Source organism: Festucalex cinctus, chromosome 8 (genome assembly GCF_051991245.1).
Source record: "Festucalex cinctus isolate MCC-2025b chromosome 8, RoL_Fcin_1.0, whole genome shotgun sequence".
NCBI lineage: Eukaryota > Metazoa > Chordata > Actinopteri > Syngnathiformes > Syngnathidae > Festucalex > Festucalex cinctus.
This window is the reverse complement of record NC_135418.1, coordinates 15,893,962-15,908,098: the sequence shown is the minus strand read 5'-3', so window position 1 is coordinate 15,908,098 and position 14,137 is coordinate 15,893,962. Positions and strand designations below refer to the sequence as shown.

Sequence of the window (14,137 nt, the reverse complement as noted above, 5' to 3'; positions counted from 1 at the left end):
CTCGCCCTGTCACTCTCCATCTTTCCTCTCTAATATTTCCTTCACCCTTCTCTCTCACACTCTCACTCTTGCCCCCCCCCCTCCTCTCTCTCTCTCTCTCTCTCTCTCTCTCTCTCTTGCGCCATCTTTCCTCTCTAAACTTTCCTTCTCACCCTTCTCTCTCACACTCTCATCCTCCCCCCCCACCCCTCTCTCTCTCTCTCTCTCTCTCTCTCTCTCTCTCTCTCTCTCTCTCTCTCTCTCTCTCTCTCTCTCTCTCTCTCTCTCTGTCTGTCTCTCGCCCTGTCACTCTCCATCTTTCCTCTCTAATATTTCCTTCACCCTTCTCTCTCACACTCTCACTCTTGCCCCCCCCTCTCTCTCTCTCTCTCTCTCTCTCTCTCTCTCTCTCTCTCTCTCTCTCTGTCTGTCTCTCGCCCTGTCACTCTCCATCTTTCCTCTCTAATATTTCCTTCACCCTTCTCTCTCACACTCTCACTCTTGCCCCCCTCTCTCTCTCTCTCTCTCTCTCTCTCTCTTGCGCCATCTTTCCTCTCTACTTTCCTTCTCACCCTTCTCTCTCACACTCTCATCCCCCCCCCCACCCTCTCTCTCTCTCTCTCTCTCTCTCCCTCTCTCTCTCTCTCTCTCTCTCTCTCTCTCCGTCTTTCCTCGCTACACTTTCCTTTCATGTCTTCCCAAACAATTGTGCTTTGTACAAAAAAATTACAAAATCAAAAGTGTTTTGTACACTTAAATAAATAAATACATGTATACATAGGAAACAAATTTTATTTTGGATAAAAAGCCAAATAAAATTGTGTTGTTTTGTATAAAACATCCTCCATCCATTTTCTTAACCACTTGCTCCTCACAAGGGTCGCGGGGATGCTGGAGCCTATCCCAGCTGGCTTTGGGCATTAGGCGGGGTACACCCTGAACTGGTTGCCAGCCAATCGCAGGGTTGTATAAAACAAGCCATCAAAAAGTGTTTTCTTTTGCAGATTATTCATTTTGCCTAATAACACAAAACGCTGGGTGTATCCCTTTTTGGATTACTTTTGAGCCAGTTTAGCGTGCATGTCTGCCACAATTTTCCCACTGGATGTCTTTTCTTGGGTGGGCAATGCACCCTGACAAGAATTTAAACCCCCACAACGGTGTCTAACAGTCAGCTGTGTTACCCAATGAGCCATCGAGTTTTTAATTATGTTACATTAAACTACAACTTCAGTTTACAGTGACAAGCTCATTTTCAGTTCAATCCGCTGGGACAAAATAATTAATACAAATGCGTGTAAAAGTAACCCAAGTGAGCAAAGAAAACAATCCAGAATTTTTTAGTGTGCTCAGTGTAATGGTGAGTTGTAGTCTTAAAAATATGTTAGAGGTTGGGGACCACTGCGCTTGAAGACCATCCATCATCTCATTGGCAGCCTTGACATTGTTAGGGAGTGCAGACGAGAAAAAAAGTTTCAGGACCCATCGGGTTAATGATTTGTGTTTCCATTCTTACATTATTTTGTCAAGTGTATGAATTGTCAATAAATATTCTAAACTGGAACATTTCATTCAAAAGATGCGTGATTTAAATGTTTGCCTTTATTTGTTTATTTCACAGGAATTCGTATCTGGTACAATGTTTGGTTTACCTCATCAACTTCATCCCCACCTCCCTTTTCCACGTCAAGACGTGACTTGCATCTGTCAGCACTCCCTTGCCGACCATCCGTGCGATTATTTGGAAGCGGCCTCGTGGTCCTCTTGTAACCGCATCATTCAGACTGTCTGTGAGGACTCCTTATTGCCCTCGCAGACGTCCGGCGGCCAAACCTCAGATGGGGGAGAGAGCTTATAGGAAGCTCTCAAATGAAGTTTCTATTGTGTTGCAGATGTTTTGAAGTATTGCAAGAGTTCTTATGTTAAAAAAAAAAAGACCAGGACAGATGATTACTGCATAGACAAGGAGTTTAATGTGTGTTTCACTTACAGCCACTTTTCCAAAGCCCATGATGCATTGATCTTTGTGTACAGTTTAAAATACTGTTCTAAAAAAAAAAAAGACAACATATTCATGGTAAAAACACTCCTTTGTATGACAAATCCATCTGGACAAGCAAAAAGAGGAGAAAATAGATAACCATGACACTAATATTTTCCCTTTATCCCGATGAATAGCAGAAAGCAGAAATAGGTATAATAACGTTATGTTTGTCCAACCCTGTTGTATACCCACCAATAAAAAGGAAAAAAAAATCCTACCACAGCAAGTTTAATGGTGAGGTAATGGCTCCATGCTTATGCATATCAGCAGCATTTGCGTCATTGACCAGGAATGTGACATTTTCTTTCCTTTTTCAGGGAGTTTTGGCCCACTTTCCAACAAGAGGACACCATGTGATCATAAAATATCAATTTTGGGTTTCTGAACATGTCATAATAATCAGTGGATTAATTGACTAATAACAATTCTGTTTGACAGTGACACAACTGAGGTGCTGTTGATTGAGTCTCTGAAGAACACGAGGATCATCCTGCACAATACGACACTGGCATGACAACAGGAGTTCAGAACATCAGAGCAATTCAAAAATAATAATTGATTAATTGTTTTTTTCCCTTTAGTCAATAGAGTAGATTGACTTAAACATCCATCTGTAATTTGATTACTTTTTATAGCTACAAAAGCGAACGATTCACTTTTGGAAACGCTGTAAAATACAGTCTACATTTTACAGTTACTGTCCAAAAACACAAGCACGTTACCTTACCTGACAGGAATGCTGACTAAAGCTAAAACATTTTCTTTTGATGCAAGTTTTCTTTTATCTGCAGTGTTCCTCACTTGTTCTCTCCAGCGCTTACCTCATTGCAACTACTCACAATGGATTTGCACACTTCCACGAGATGTATATTTATGGCGCTTTTAAACATGTGCATTAACGCTCCACAAAAGGAGGCCATTTACAGGATTTTCTACAAGAATATTCTGTAATGTTCTTTTTAAAGGGCTGCTTGTAAGATAATTGAGGGGGGGAAATTATGTATGAGTACAGTACACATTGTTGAATGCATATATATATTTTTTGTATCCATACATACTTTTTTTATCTTCACAGGCTTATGATGAAATTTTAAACCTGCCTGATTACAATTTGCCTGGATTTTACAACGAGCGCCGTCGTAGCTAATCTAGAGGGAAACAATACGTTTCAAAGCTACAAATAAAGCGATAAATATAAAACATGACCAGACTGTGCAGATAGACACACTTGAGAAGCTCCCACCCAAAACAAATCCATCATAATGTAAACCGTAAAGGCACCATAGACAAAGATAAGATCCCTGCGCTCATGTGGTTCAAGAGGTTGAAATAAGCCAAGGGGAAGCCTTTGCCACAGCTGCATGGAAAAACCATATATGTATATATACCATCGAATAAAAGGCTACATAGGAACAGATGGAGTTTTGCATAAAGTTCACAGATTATCGAAGAGCATCAAATCTGTGCTCACTTTGCAGTACTATTAGCTTAGACTCTGTTACATTCAAAACTGCAAAAAGATCTCGGAAAGGCTTTTGCTTATGGCACTCCTCCGCAACGACAGAAAGAGGGCATAATAGCGAAAACATGCTCAGGAAATCTCTCCTCATCATGCACAAATAACACAAAACAAATAGCAACAACAGCAAACACAGGCTGTGTCAAAATAATCGCCTCAACTCTGTCCTGCTTTGGAAATAAACAATCCTCCCCTCTTTGCTTTGAATTCTCTTAGCACAAACTACCCGCCCAGTCTGACAACTATATCATCATAATCATCAATCACCACTTCCCGATTTACTGAATCTGAATCGCCTTCCTTCTCAGACTGGACAGACTTGCTCCCCCTGCAGGCGAGAGGTCGGAATGACGCCTCATTCTTAACCGGACACGAGGGGTTGAGAGGGAGTCGCAACCTCTGGTTTCACCGAGGGGGTTTAAAAATGGAAAAAAAATCACTGGGGTCGACGAGGCAGTCAAGCAGCACAGGGATCACACCCGGCTAGTCGGGTGGCAGCGGTAGCTGGACAGAGGGTCCACGCCGTCCCCGTCCAGCACCTGGGAACACCCGGCCTCCCCGCAAGACTCTAAAAGAAAACAGACATCACATTAATATATTTAGATCACACTTTTGTTCAGTGCAACTGAAAAAAAAATCAAAGGACTAAAGAGCGACTTGTGTACCTCTGTGTTGAGGGTCCTCTCCTGGGAGCAACAGGTGAGCTTGGCACGGGCTCGTCAAGGTGGCTTGGTTGGGTCCTTCATGGTTGGTGCCCAACTGAAGACGCCTCATGTGGCGGACCACCGCTGTAGCATTAAATGCTTGCTGAGGAGGGTCACAAACATTAGAGACACTTACTTACTGGCAATGTAAGCTGCTATCAAAATTCAATGAACAGCAGCATTAGGACACAAACAGGAAGTAAAAAGTTGGTCCAATTTGGAAGGTATGATATCATCCAATCTAGTGGCATGATTGTTCGGATGTGTCTGCTGGAATTTTTGTGTCATGCGTAAACAAATACAATTTAAGATAATTATAGAAAAAGTCTTACTTTCCATTTACTTTTGGCAAAGTTCTTCTTGATCTGTGCACTGACAGACTCATGGATGTTCTTGTCTAGCGCAGTGTCTCCAGCAATCCTAAAAAGAGGAAACAACAAAGCACATGATTTTGTGGGTGTCTGTGTAGACAGTTGAAACACACCCATTCACGTTTCACTAATTTGCATTTTTTTTCTTGCTAAGCTAGCTTGTCAGTTATCTATCTATCTATCTATCTATCTATCTATCTATCTATCTATCTATCTATCTATCTATCTATCTATCTATCTATCTATCTATCTATCTAAGCTAGCAAGCTAACTTGTCAGTTGGCTAGCTGTTTTGCTAGCAAGCTATTTCGCTGGCTAGCTATAGCTACATATCTTTTATTATTTAAAAACTGGTCTTGAGGAAAAAAAAAACATATTTTTTGAGGGTTGGAGAATTCCTATCCTACACCCCAAAAAAGTAAAAAAAAAAGAAAAAAAAAGAGAAAGGAAAGAGGAGAGAAAATTACCTATTTATTTTCAGAAATCTATCTATCTATCTATCTATCTATCTATCTATCTATCTATCTATCTATCTATCTATCTATCTATCTATCTATCTATCTATCTATCTTAGCTAGCCAGCTAGCTCATCAGTTGGCTAGCTGTTTGCTAGCAAAAAGTGCTAGGAGGTTGTAACAAGTACCATGGGTGCTGCAGGGCCTGCTCACAAGTGTAACGTATATTGGGGTCTTTCTCCATCAGGTGGACGATAAAGTCTTTTGCTGTCAAAATAAAAATAAAAGACATCATTACATTTCAGATGTGACAGTTTTTTTTGTTTTTTTTTTCTCAGCCACCTGAATCCGAGATGTCGTCCCAGTACGGCGAATCAAACTCATATTCTGCTTTCAGGATCTGCTCAAACAGTTTGGAGTCGTTCTCGTCGTAGAATGGAGGGTAACCACACAATCTGAGAGTTGATACATTAACAGCTGCGGCTTAAAGACATAACTGGTTCAAAGAAAAAAAAAAAACAATAATGTAATAAATGTTTGTGTACGCACAGAATGTAGGCTATGACTCCAATGGACCAGCAGTCTACTGCTTTACTGTAAGGTTTCTGGGCCAGAACCTCGGGGGCTGAAATGAAGACAATGAATTATTGGAAACTAATTTCTCCCTTTCATTTTCTTCTGCACTTTCTGTCTGTGTTGATTTATTGCATTTACGGTGAAACTTCCAAGCTTGAACTCCCTTAAGCCATATAATTTGGAGATACAAGAATACCAGTGATGGGAAATGATGGAAAAGTTTGATGATTACAAAAGAACCAGAAATATAAGATTATGTATTTTAATTTTTATTTGGTATATATATTTTAACTACAATGTGGCCCTCTGCCAACATTCAGGTGTTTTAATGCATTATAAAAGAATTTTAGAATTAAAACCTACATTGAATGTGGGTGACTTATTTACCGACATATCCGGGAGTTCCGCAGGCTGTGGACATCACACTGCCAGAGCCCTCGATTTTCGACAGACCAAAGTCACTGATCATGATTTTGGAGTCTTCATCCATGCTGTAGTAGAGCAGATTCTCTGGCTGTGATGCAAATCAGACATATGGAACATTTTATTAAGTCACTCTTGTCCTGAATACATTAATAGAAAAGCAATACAGTGCGAGAATGGTGCTTTCTTAAGTACAGTTGATATATAAAACAAACAAACAAACAAACAAACAAACAATAAATAAATAAACAACCTTGAGATCTCTGTGGACGATTCCCATGTCATGGAGGTATTTGACAGCATCCAGAATCTGCTGAATGAGCTTACTGGCATCTTTCTCCGTGTAGAAGCCTTTCTCTATGATGCGGTCAAACAATTCCCCACCAGACACTCTGAATGGATAAAAGAAACAGACTCACATAATTGGACGTCACAAAGATGTTGTAACATCTAAATAAAAAGAGAAGACTTCATTTGTCGAGGGACATAACATAACATAACATAACATAACATAACATAACATAACATAACATAACATAACATAACATAACATAACATAACATAACATAACATAACATAACATGTTTGTGTTTTCTCCAGCCACTTCGGCTTGCTCCCACATTCCGAAAACATCATTGCTATGACTCTAAATTAACAAAAGCTGTTAATGTGAGTGTGAATGCTGTCTGCTGGAACTGCTATTCATATAGTTTAAGTTGTATGTCTCATTGTATCGAAAGTGAATGCAGACAAACGTAAAAAAAAAAAAAAAAAAAAAAAAAAGGGCATAGCAGTGACAACATTTTATTTATTTAGGGGAGAAAATGCCACTGATTCTAATTTAAAAAAAAAAAAAAAAAAGAGCAAAGAATCTGATGCTGCTACAACATAATGGCCACTAGATGGTGACATGACTTTGCTTGCAGGCTGCATAGTGGCATCACCTTAACAGAATATCTAATTCCTAAAAAGTGGACACAATCATTAAATATGTGAGCACTACCCTGCAAAACAGCTTCTGCTTCTTAATAATACATGAATTTTTAACTTGGCCTGATTCAGTTCAAGTAGTTAGATTCATGACTGTGCAACCAGGTCATGCTTAAATTGTTATGAGGCCAAACAAATATGACAAGGGAGTACAATAAGTACAAAAGATATCACTTCACCCTCGCCTCGTGCCTTTATCATTATTTACACATGTGATTTTGATATCTCGTATATAAATGGCGTGTATTCTGGAGGCTAATTTAATACAACTTCAGATCCTTATCCGCTCTTTGTCTTCGCCTCCCTTTCTCCCTGACATTTCATTCACTAAGGTGGGCGGCAGGCTGACAAGCTGCAGGTGTGAAGGCAAAACTCCCCGCCGATGTCCGTGAGTAAGCGATGTAAAATGTGTGCCTATATGTGTGCGTGTGCATGTGTGTGTATAACTAAGCAGTGGCATGTGACAAGCAATATGCAGGAGATGACTCCAAATTCACACATATGTGAATACTCACAGTTGCATGACAAGGTACAGGTGCGATTTGCTCTCAAAGATTTCTTCCAGAGTCACAATGTTGGTGTGTTTAATCCTGCAAGGAGAAGGGTGAAGGATTATTAAAATATAAAATAAAATACAAACCTCTTGAAGGAGAAGTCAACCCTACAAAATATTCTTGACAATAATATATTCTATGCAGCCCAACTAGTCTAAATACGGCATTCTGGTTAATATTGCATTAGTGGAATATGAGTTAATCAGGAAAATCCAGCAGTTTCTATCAATATCAGAAGGCGGCCATTTTGCTACTTGCTGTCGAGTGAAAATGACATCACAGTTGCTCAGGTTTCAAATAACAACCAATCACAGATCAGCTTCAGAAAAGAGGTGAGCTAGGATTGGCCGTTGTCTGCCTGAGCAACTGTGATGTCATCTTCAGTCGACAGCAAGTAGCAAAATGGCCGCCCGCCTGAGTTGGATAAAAAAACGGCTGGATTTTGGTTCATAACTCATATTTTAAAAATGTAATATTAATCAGAATGTCAGTGAGGTAATGTTTAAAGGAATACTTGACTCATTGATCAATTTTCAGCAGTAAAAAGTTCATATTTTGTCCAAAAATGAATTTGATAACTTCATTATTTCTCATGTACAATTTATAACTTTAAAAACAAATGTTTCCATTTACTGTCGACTGAAGATAACATCATCTGTGCTGAGGAAGTAGTTCACGACCAATGATGGCTCAGTTTGCTGAACAAACCCAGAAAACAGGTGAGGCATGATTGGTTGTTACCTACTTTCTTAGCACAGGTAATGTTGTCGTCAGTCAACAGGGATAAAATAGGTATCCCGTTGACTTCCCCTTTAATTCAGTGGTGGGCAAACTTTGTGTTTAAGGGTCATGTTTGATTTTTTGTTTTTTAATACACACGAGCCGCGTTACACCACCTGCTTTGCCACTTGGGCCTAGTTTTAGCGAGTCTAAAATCATAATTTGTTGGAGTTACCACAAACCTTTACATTGATTAATGTTTGTAAAGGGGGCGGGCGTGGCATAAGTAAAATCCATATCAAGGTTGAATCCAAAGGTTTATTATTGCATAACAAGGTCCTTCCTTCCTTATTTTATTAGATAGTATCTGTGTCTGTCACGTGGAAGGAAACGATTCAATTCCCAGATAGGTGAGTTTCGCATTTTGATGAAGTTCTGTGCTCAACCAATCTGTGTTATGGTCTGTCTAATATTTCACCCAGGTCATTTAGTCAGGAAATTGACATTTTCTAATGTTATAGTTTAAAATAGTTTAAAAGTTGGGAAACCAGTGGCAAAAAACAAACAAACCCAAATCCAATTTATTGGTCAATGTTACTGTGTCATAATTATTGTGCTAATATTCTTTTCTAATATTGTTACACTGTGAGTGTCCAGCTTGACTGAAGGACACAGCTGAGCTATGTGCCGGTCTAAACCCACGCTGGATTACGGTGCCGATTCAAACAATGCGTCTCCATTCATCTGCTTAGCAGAGCGCAGAAAGATTGATGGACCCCAGGAAGGATGAATGTCAGATTAAAGGCGCCCGGCGCTCGGACGCGTGCGAGCGTGTGCGTGCAAGCTCCATCGTGCGCATCCGCTCCCACTTTCACATTCAATCGCGGCATGTTTGTGCGCGACTTTTTATGTGTTTGTGTGGGCGAGGGATCATGTAGCGTCGGCGAGGCTGACACCGGTCACGGTGACTGGAGGAGGGGGTTGGGGGGTTGGGGGGTGTAGAAAGGCTGGTGAGTCATCTGCTGACCCCTGTCAGCACCTACGGATCTCACAGGGCGTCGGAGAGCACAAGTCAGCAAATTAGAGGAGTGGTGCCATGCAAACACAAATGGATAATCTATCCATCCATCCATTTTCTTGACCGCTTATTCCTCACAAGGGTCGCGGGGGTGCTGGAGCCTATCTCAGCTGGCTTTGGGCAGTAGGCCGGGTACACCCTGGACTGGTTGCCAGCCAATCGCAGTGGATAATCAATCAATTCGTTATTTTAGTATATTTAAAGAAACGTCGTGATTTTTGTGATTGTTGGAACCACTTTGTTTGAAAGGTGAGTTTGCAAAAAAATAAAAATAAAAAGGTCATATTATAGTAGATGGTTTAATAAAAAAAAAAATATATATATATATATATATATATATATATATATATTCATGAACATGAGGGGAAAAAATCTGCACTCTCTTGTCCATTATGTTCCTCCAATTATTTCATTATTACATGCTGCAAAGACTCTTCTAACTCTCATTAACCACCAAGGCTAAACTTATTGTGGTTCCTCAAAGCTTGTCGAAATCTATCGCTTCAACATACTTCCTTGAGACCGATTCCTAATTAGACAGGGCTTTCTAGTTGTCTTATGACATCTTATCGAAAGAGCAATTAGACTGCAAAGGAGCGAGTTTTTCAGCGAATAACAGAGGACAGATTCACAATATAACAACAACATATGGTTGTGTTGTTGATTTTATCATTCTATTATATGAGGGATATGCGAGTACCGATACCAGGAATCAGGCCGATATCAGGCCTCATTTTAAGGTAATCGGTATTTGCGATGGCGGCCGCTCTCTTGTGCCCATTTTACGATTAGGAATTAGAAATGAGAAAACTATAAAGTTGCCATTAATTTCATGCATTTTCAGAAAGAAAATGCTACTTTTTATACTTAAGTTTTTCTTTAAAATTATCTTTAATTGTTTTATTTAAATTTTTTTTAATAGTACTAATTGTCTCATTCTGGTATCGGCCTAAAAAAAAAGTGGTAACAGGTTTAATTTTACAAATGGCTTTTAATGCATTTTCAAATGACCTCTACTTATTAAATCATCCATCCATCCATTTTCTTAACCGCTTGCTCCTCACAAGGGTCGCGGGAGGTGCTGGAACCTATCCCAGCTGGCTTCGGGCTACTACCCAAAGCCAGCTGGGATAGGCTCCAGCTACCCCGTGACCCTTGTGAGGAGCAAATGGTCAAGTAAATGGATGGATGGATGGATGGATGGATGAAATGTGTGATTACTTATCAAAATATTTATTTATTTTCATCAGTTGCATTGTGTGTTTGCAAGGGGGGTAAAAAAAAAAGAGTCATTAAATCATCAATTATGTACACACAAAGTCCCACAAGGGCAAACATGTTAACATGAGTTAGCTCCATTTGATCCAAATGGTAACAGAACCACTTCGCAAGCCCCACCTGTATCCCCTCCACCATCTGTATCTCCACTACTTGAGTTGTGTGTCTGCTGTAACCCAGGCAACAACAGCTCTAAAAATAACTTGGGAACCGATGCAGAAATGCCATTTTCACAACCGTCTGTAATTTTCTCAACATTTGAAAGAAAGTATGTCTCAAGCTCTCAACTAGTCCATGGCATTTATGTGACAATGTTAGACAGCAGCGATGGGGATTGGATGAAAAGAGGTGATCACACCCAAATTAATGAAGCCCGCTTACTTGTGCAGCACCGCGATCTCATTCTCAATGCTGTTTTCCTTGCCCTCTAACGCCTTCTTGGGGATACACTTGATGGCCACCAACCTTTGGGTCCTCTTCTCCTCTGCCAGAACCACTTCAGAGAAAGCTCCCCTGAAAGACCAACAAACATTTTGATGATAAAATTATCAGATGACAAATTGACTATATGGCTGATTATGTAAGGGCCACATCAAATTTAATTCACAAGTGAAAATGTACGTGGAAAAAATGATAACTGGTACAGTCAAGGGTGCTGTCAAGGCATTTGGGAGCTGTTAAAAAAACAAAACAAAACAAAACAAAACAAAACTAACTTGGGCCCTGCCACTGTAAAGGGGAAGTCAACCCCCCCGCCCCCCAAAAGAAAATAAAAAATAAAAAATTCTTGATAATATGTTATATGCAGCCCCACGAGTCTAAATACGGTATTTTGGTTAATATAGCATTTGTGAAATATGAGTTAAGCAGCAAAATTCGGCAGGAAGTGTATAACAGTTTTTACTGAACAAATTTAGGGTTTAAACGTTGTTAGCATGTTTTCTATAAGACTCTTAAGAACACCTTAAAGTATTGTTTGAATTATTTTAACTGTATTTGAGCCTAGCATTTAAAAAAATGTCCACAGTAGTGGACACATCATAGCTTAAAAATAAAAACATTTTTTTTTTTTTCAGAAAATTTATTTTGCAGTATTCCAGTTACTTCACAAAGATTGGGGAATATCAAAATAAACATGATTGGACAATATATTTTTTTTCCTGGTAGTCAGGAGGATATCCGAAGGCGGCCATTTTGCCCCTTACTGTCGAGTGAAAATGACATCACAGTTAATCAAGTCTCAGGTAACAGCCAATCAGAGCTCAGCTTGAGAAAACATGGGAGAAGGATAAAAACGGCTGAATTTTGCTGCATAACTCATATTCTACACATGTAATATTAAACAGAATGTGATGTTTAGACTAGTGAGGTCACATATTGTCAAGAAATGTTTAAGGGTGACTTCTCCTTTAATGCCATAAATTGAAAATGCTATTTTCTAGCGCCTCTGTCAGTCCTGAGAATTGCCCTGAGTACATTCATAATGAATAGACACAGAATATCTATCAATGTAGCACCACATATAAATATATAAAAGGCAATAAATTGAGGTTAGATAGAGATAACACTGATGTAACATGTTGAAGTGCACCCACTGGATTTGTTTCCCTTCCTGCTGCATAGTAGTAGTTGAGGAAACCAACAATAACAAACAAACCAACACGACTGACAACATTTTCCCATGACCCATTAAAGAGCAAGGACACACATTCCTGGTGGCATTTTTGCACCGCTCCAAGCTTTCAGACTTAAAGATAGACATTATATTCCTCGAAAATTGGGAGTATAATCAGAGTATTTCAGAATGATAACATTTGTTGAAATTCCCGAGATAATCCCACATTAACTTCATGTTTACTATTGCCAAGGAAAACCATGAAATAAGACTTACGGGCTGGCTCTTGCTGACAGAAGACTGCAAGCCATTTCCTGACCATAATATCAATCAGCACAGGCCCAAACGGTCACGTCAACAAGAGTCAAAGGGCTACAGAAAGGCCGTTCATTTTGGCACCAATCCAGCTGTGTGGAGAGTTACACATTCCTCGGCAGCATCTGGAGGATTGAGTTGATGTTCACCATACGCCTTCTGACAGAGCAGAGAGCTGCGGCCAAGTGTCGACCAGTGGTTCACACAAACAATGGAGCCGTTTCAGAACATTGTGGTTCTTGCTTCAACAAAATGTTGCAAGTATTTACCATTATATGGTAAGCGCTTACATGACCAATATGTGGATATGCGTTGATTTTTCTCTGGCTTTTTTTGTGATTCCAAAAGAAAGAGGCTCAACAAATTGAATAGAGTAGAAAAAAAAACCACTTGATCATGTACGTCATCACTTGTTTTTAAGGTTAAGGCAGTTTTGTTGATTTAAAGTCTTGCAGTGGTTAAAACTTGTGTGATTTACTAAACATAGATTTTTTGTTTCCATGACAAATTTAATTCATATTTTTCACTGTGTAGCTTGTCCCACATTTTCCATTGATAACGTCAATCATCATTTTGGCTAACATAACGACCTTATTGTTATTAAACGGTCTACTTGGTCCAACAGCCAAAAACGATTACAGCTCACAAGGGAGACATGTTTGATACTCCAAAACCCACAGAGATCACATTATTAAATAAACCCAGTCATAAAAAGAAGATATTACAGTATAAAAAAATAACATGCAGAGGTCAGCTGAGCTTAACGAGCTGGTTACACAATGTAACCAGTGATCAAGAAAAAAATACACACAGGCAAAAATGGTAGGGTGTGTTTAAATACACATTTTATGAGTACAGTCATTATGTAAGCATGTAAATAGAGAAAGATGGTAAATATTTGATTGTGTTTTTTGTGATGTATCACTCAGGCAAGAAGACGTTTTTAATTGAACTGCTCAAAAGTACTCTCACATACTGAAAACATGAATGTTATGTTTACTCTTTAATTCTTTAAATTGCCCATAAGTGTAAATGCGAGAGTGAATGGTTGTTTATAAATGCACTGTGATTGGCTGGTGGCCAGTCCAGGGTGTGTCCCGCTTCTTGGCACTGTCATGCTCACCCGCAACCCAAATGAGGCCACTTGATATTGACATTGGATGGATGAATTCTCAAAAGCACAGACCAAAGCAAAAATAAAAAACTGCTACTGATAAAGTCATTTTTATGAAGAGTCATAAAAGCTACAGCTAATTTAAGTGACATATAATAGAGCTACACCATTAGAGCTAAAGCTTGGCAGATACAGCTCTTTTTGCTCCTTTATTTTTGAAACCAAATCCCTCGCTTTTTATTTTTTTTTTTAAACCATCTGTTCGATGAAGACCGTGATGCTGTGTCAAGATAGACTCACATGCTAAATTGAGTTTTTTTTGTGTGTTTTTTTTTTTTTAATGTGGAGATTAAATGGAAATGCGCTCTGTGGTGTCATGACAAATCTAAAACACAAAGCAAA

General features: G+C 39.2%; 1 protein-coding gene across 4 annotated transcripts in view; it reads right to left on the bottom strand.

Moving 5' to 3' along the window:
- Nucleotides 1-1,929: 1,929 nt before the first annotated feature.
- Nucleotides 1,930-14,137, bottom strand: part of camk1b (calcium/calmodulin-dependent protein kinase Ib) — a 36,248-nt gene continuing 24,040 nt past the window's right edge. For all 4 annotated transcript variants that reach the window (XM_077529099.1, XM_077529101.1, XM_077529100.1 and 1 more), the window contains 10 exons: nt 11,073-11,204; nt 7,577-7,651; nt 6,325-6,463; nt 6,036-6,162; nt 5,622-5,697; nt 5,415-5,527; nt 5,261-5,339; nt 4,579-4,666; nt 4,208-4,349; nt 1,930-4,110 (listed from right to left, as the gene is read on the bottom strand). In XM_077529099.1, coding sequence (XP_077385225.1) covers nt 4,016-4,110; nt 4,208-4,349; nt 4,579-4,666; nt 5,261-5,339; nt 5,415-5,527; nt 5,622-5,697; nt 6,036-6,162; nt 6,325-6,463; nt 7,577-7,651; nt 11,073-11,204 — 1,066 coding nt within the window. In that variant the 3' untranslated portion in view covers nt 1,930-4,015. The remainder of the gene's footprint in view (nt 4,111-4,207; nt 4,350-4,578; nt 4,667-5,260; nt 5,340-5,414; nt 5,528-5,621; nt 5,698-6,035; nt 6,163-6,324; nt 6,464-7,576; nt 7,652-11,072; nt 11,205-14,137) is intronic.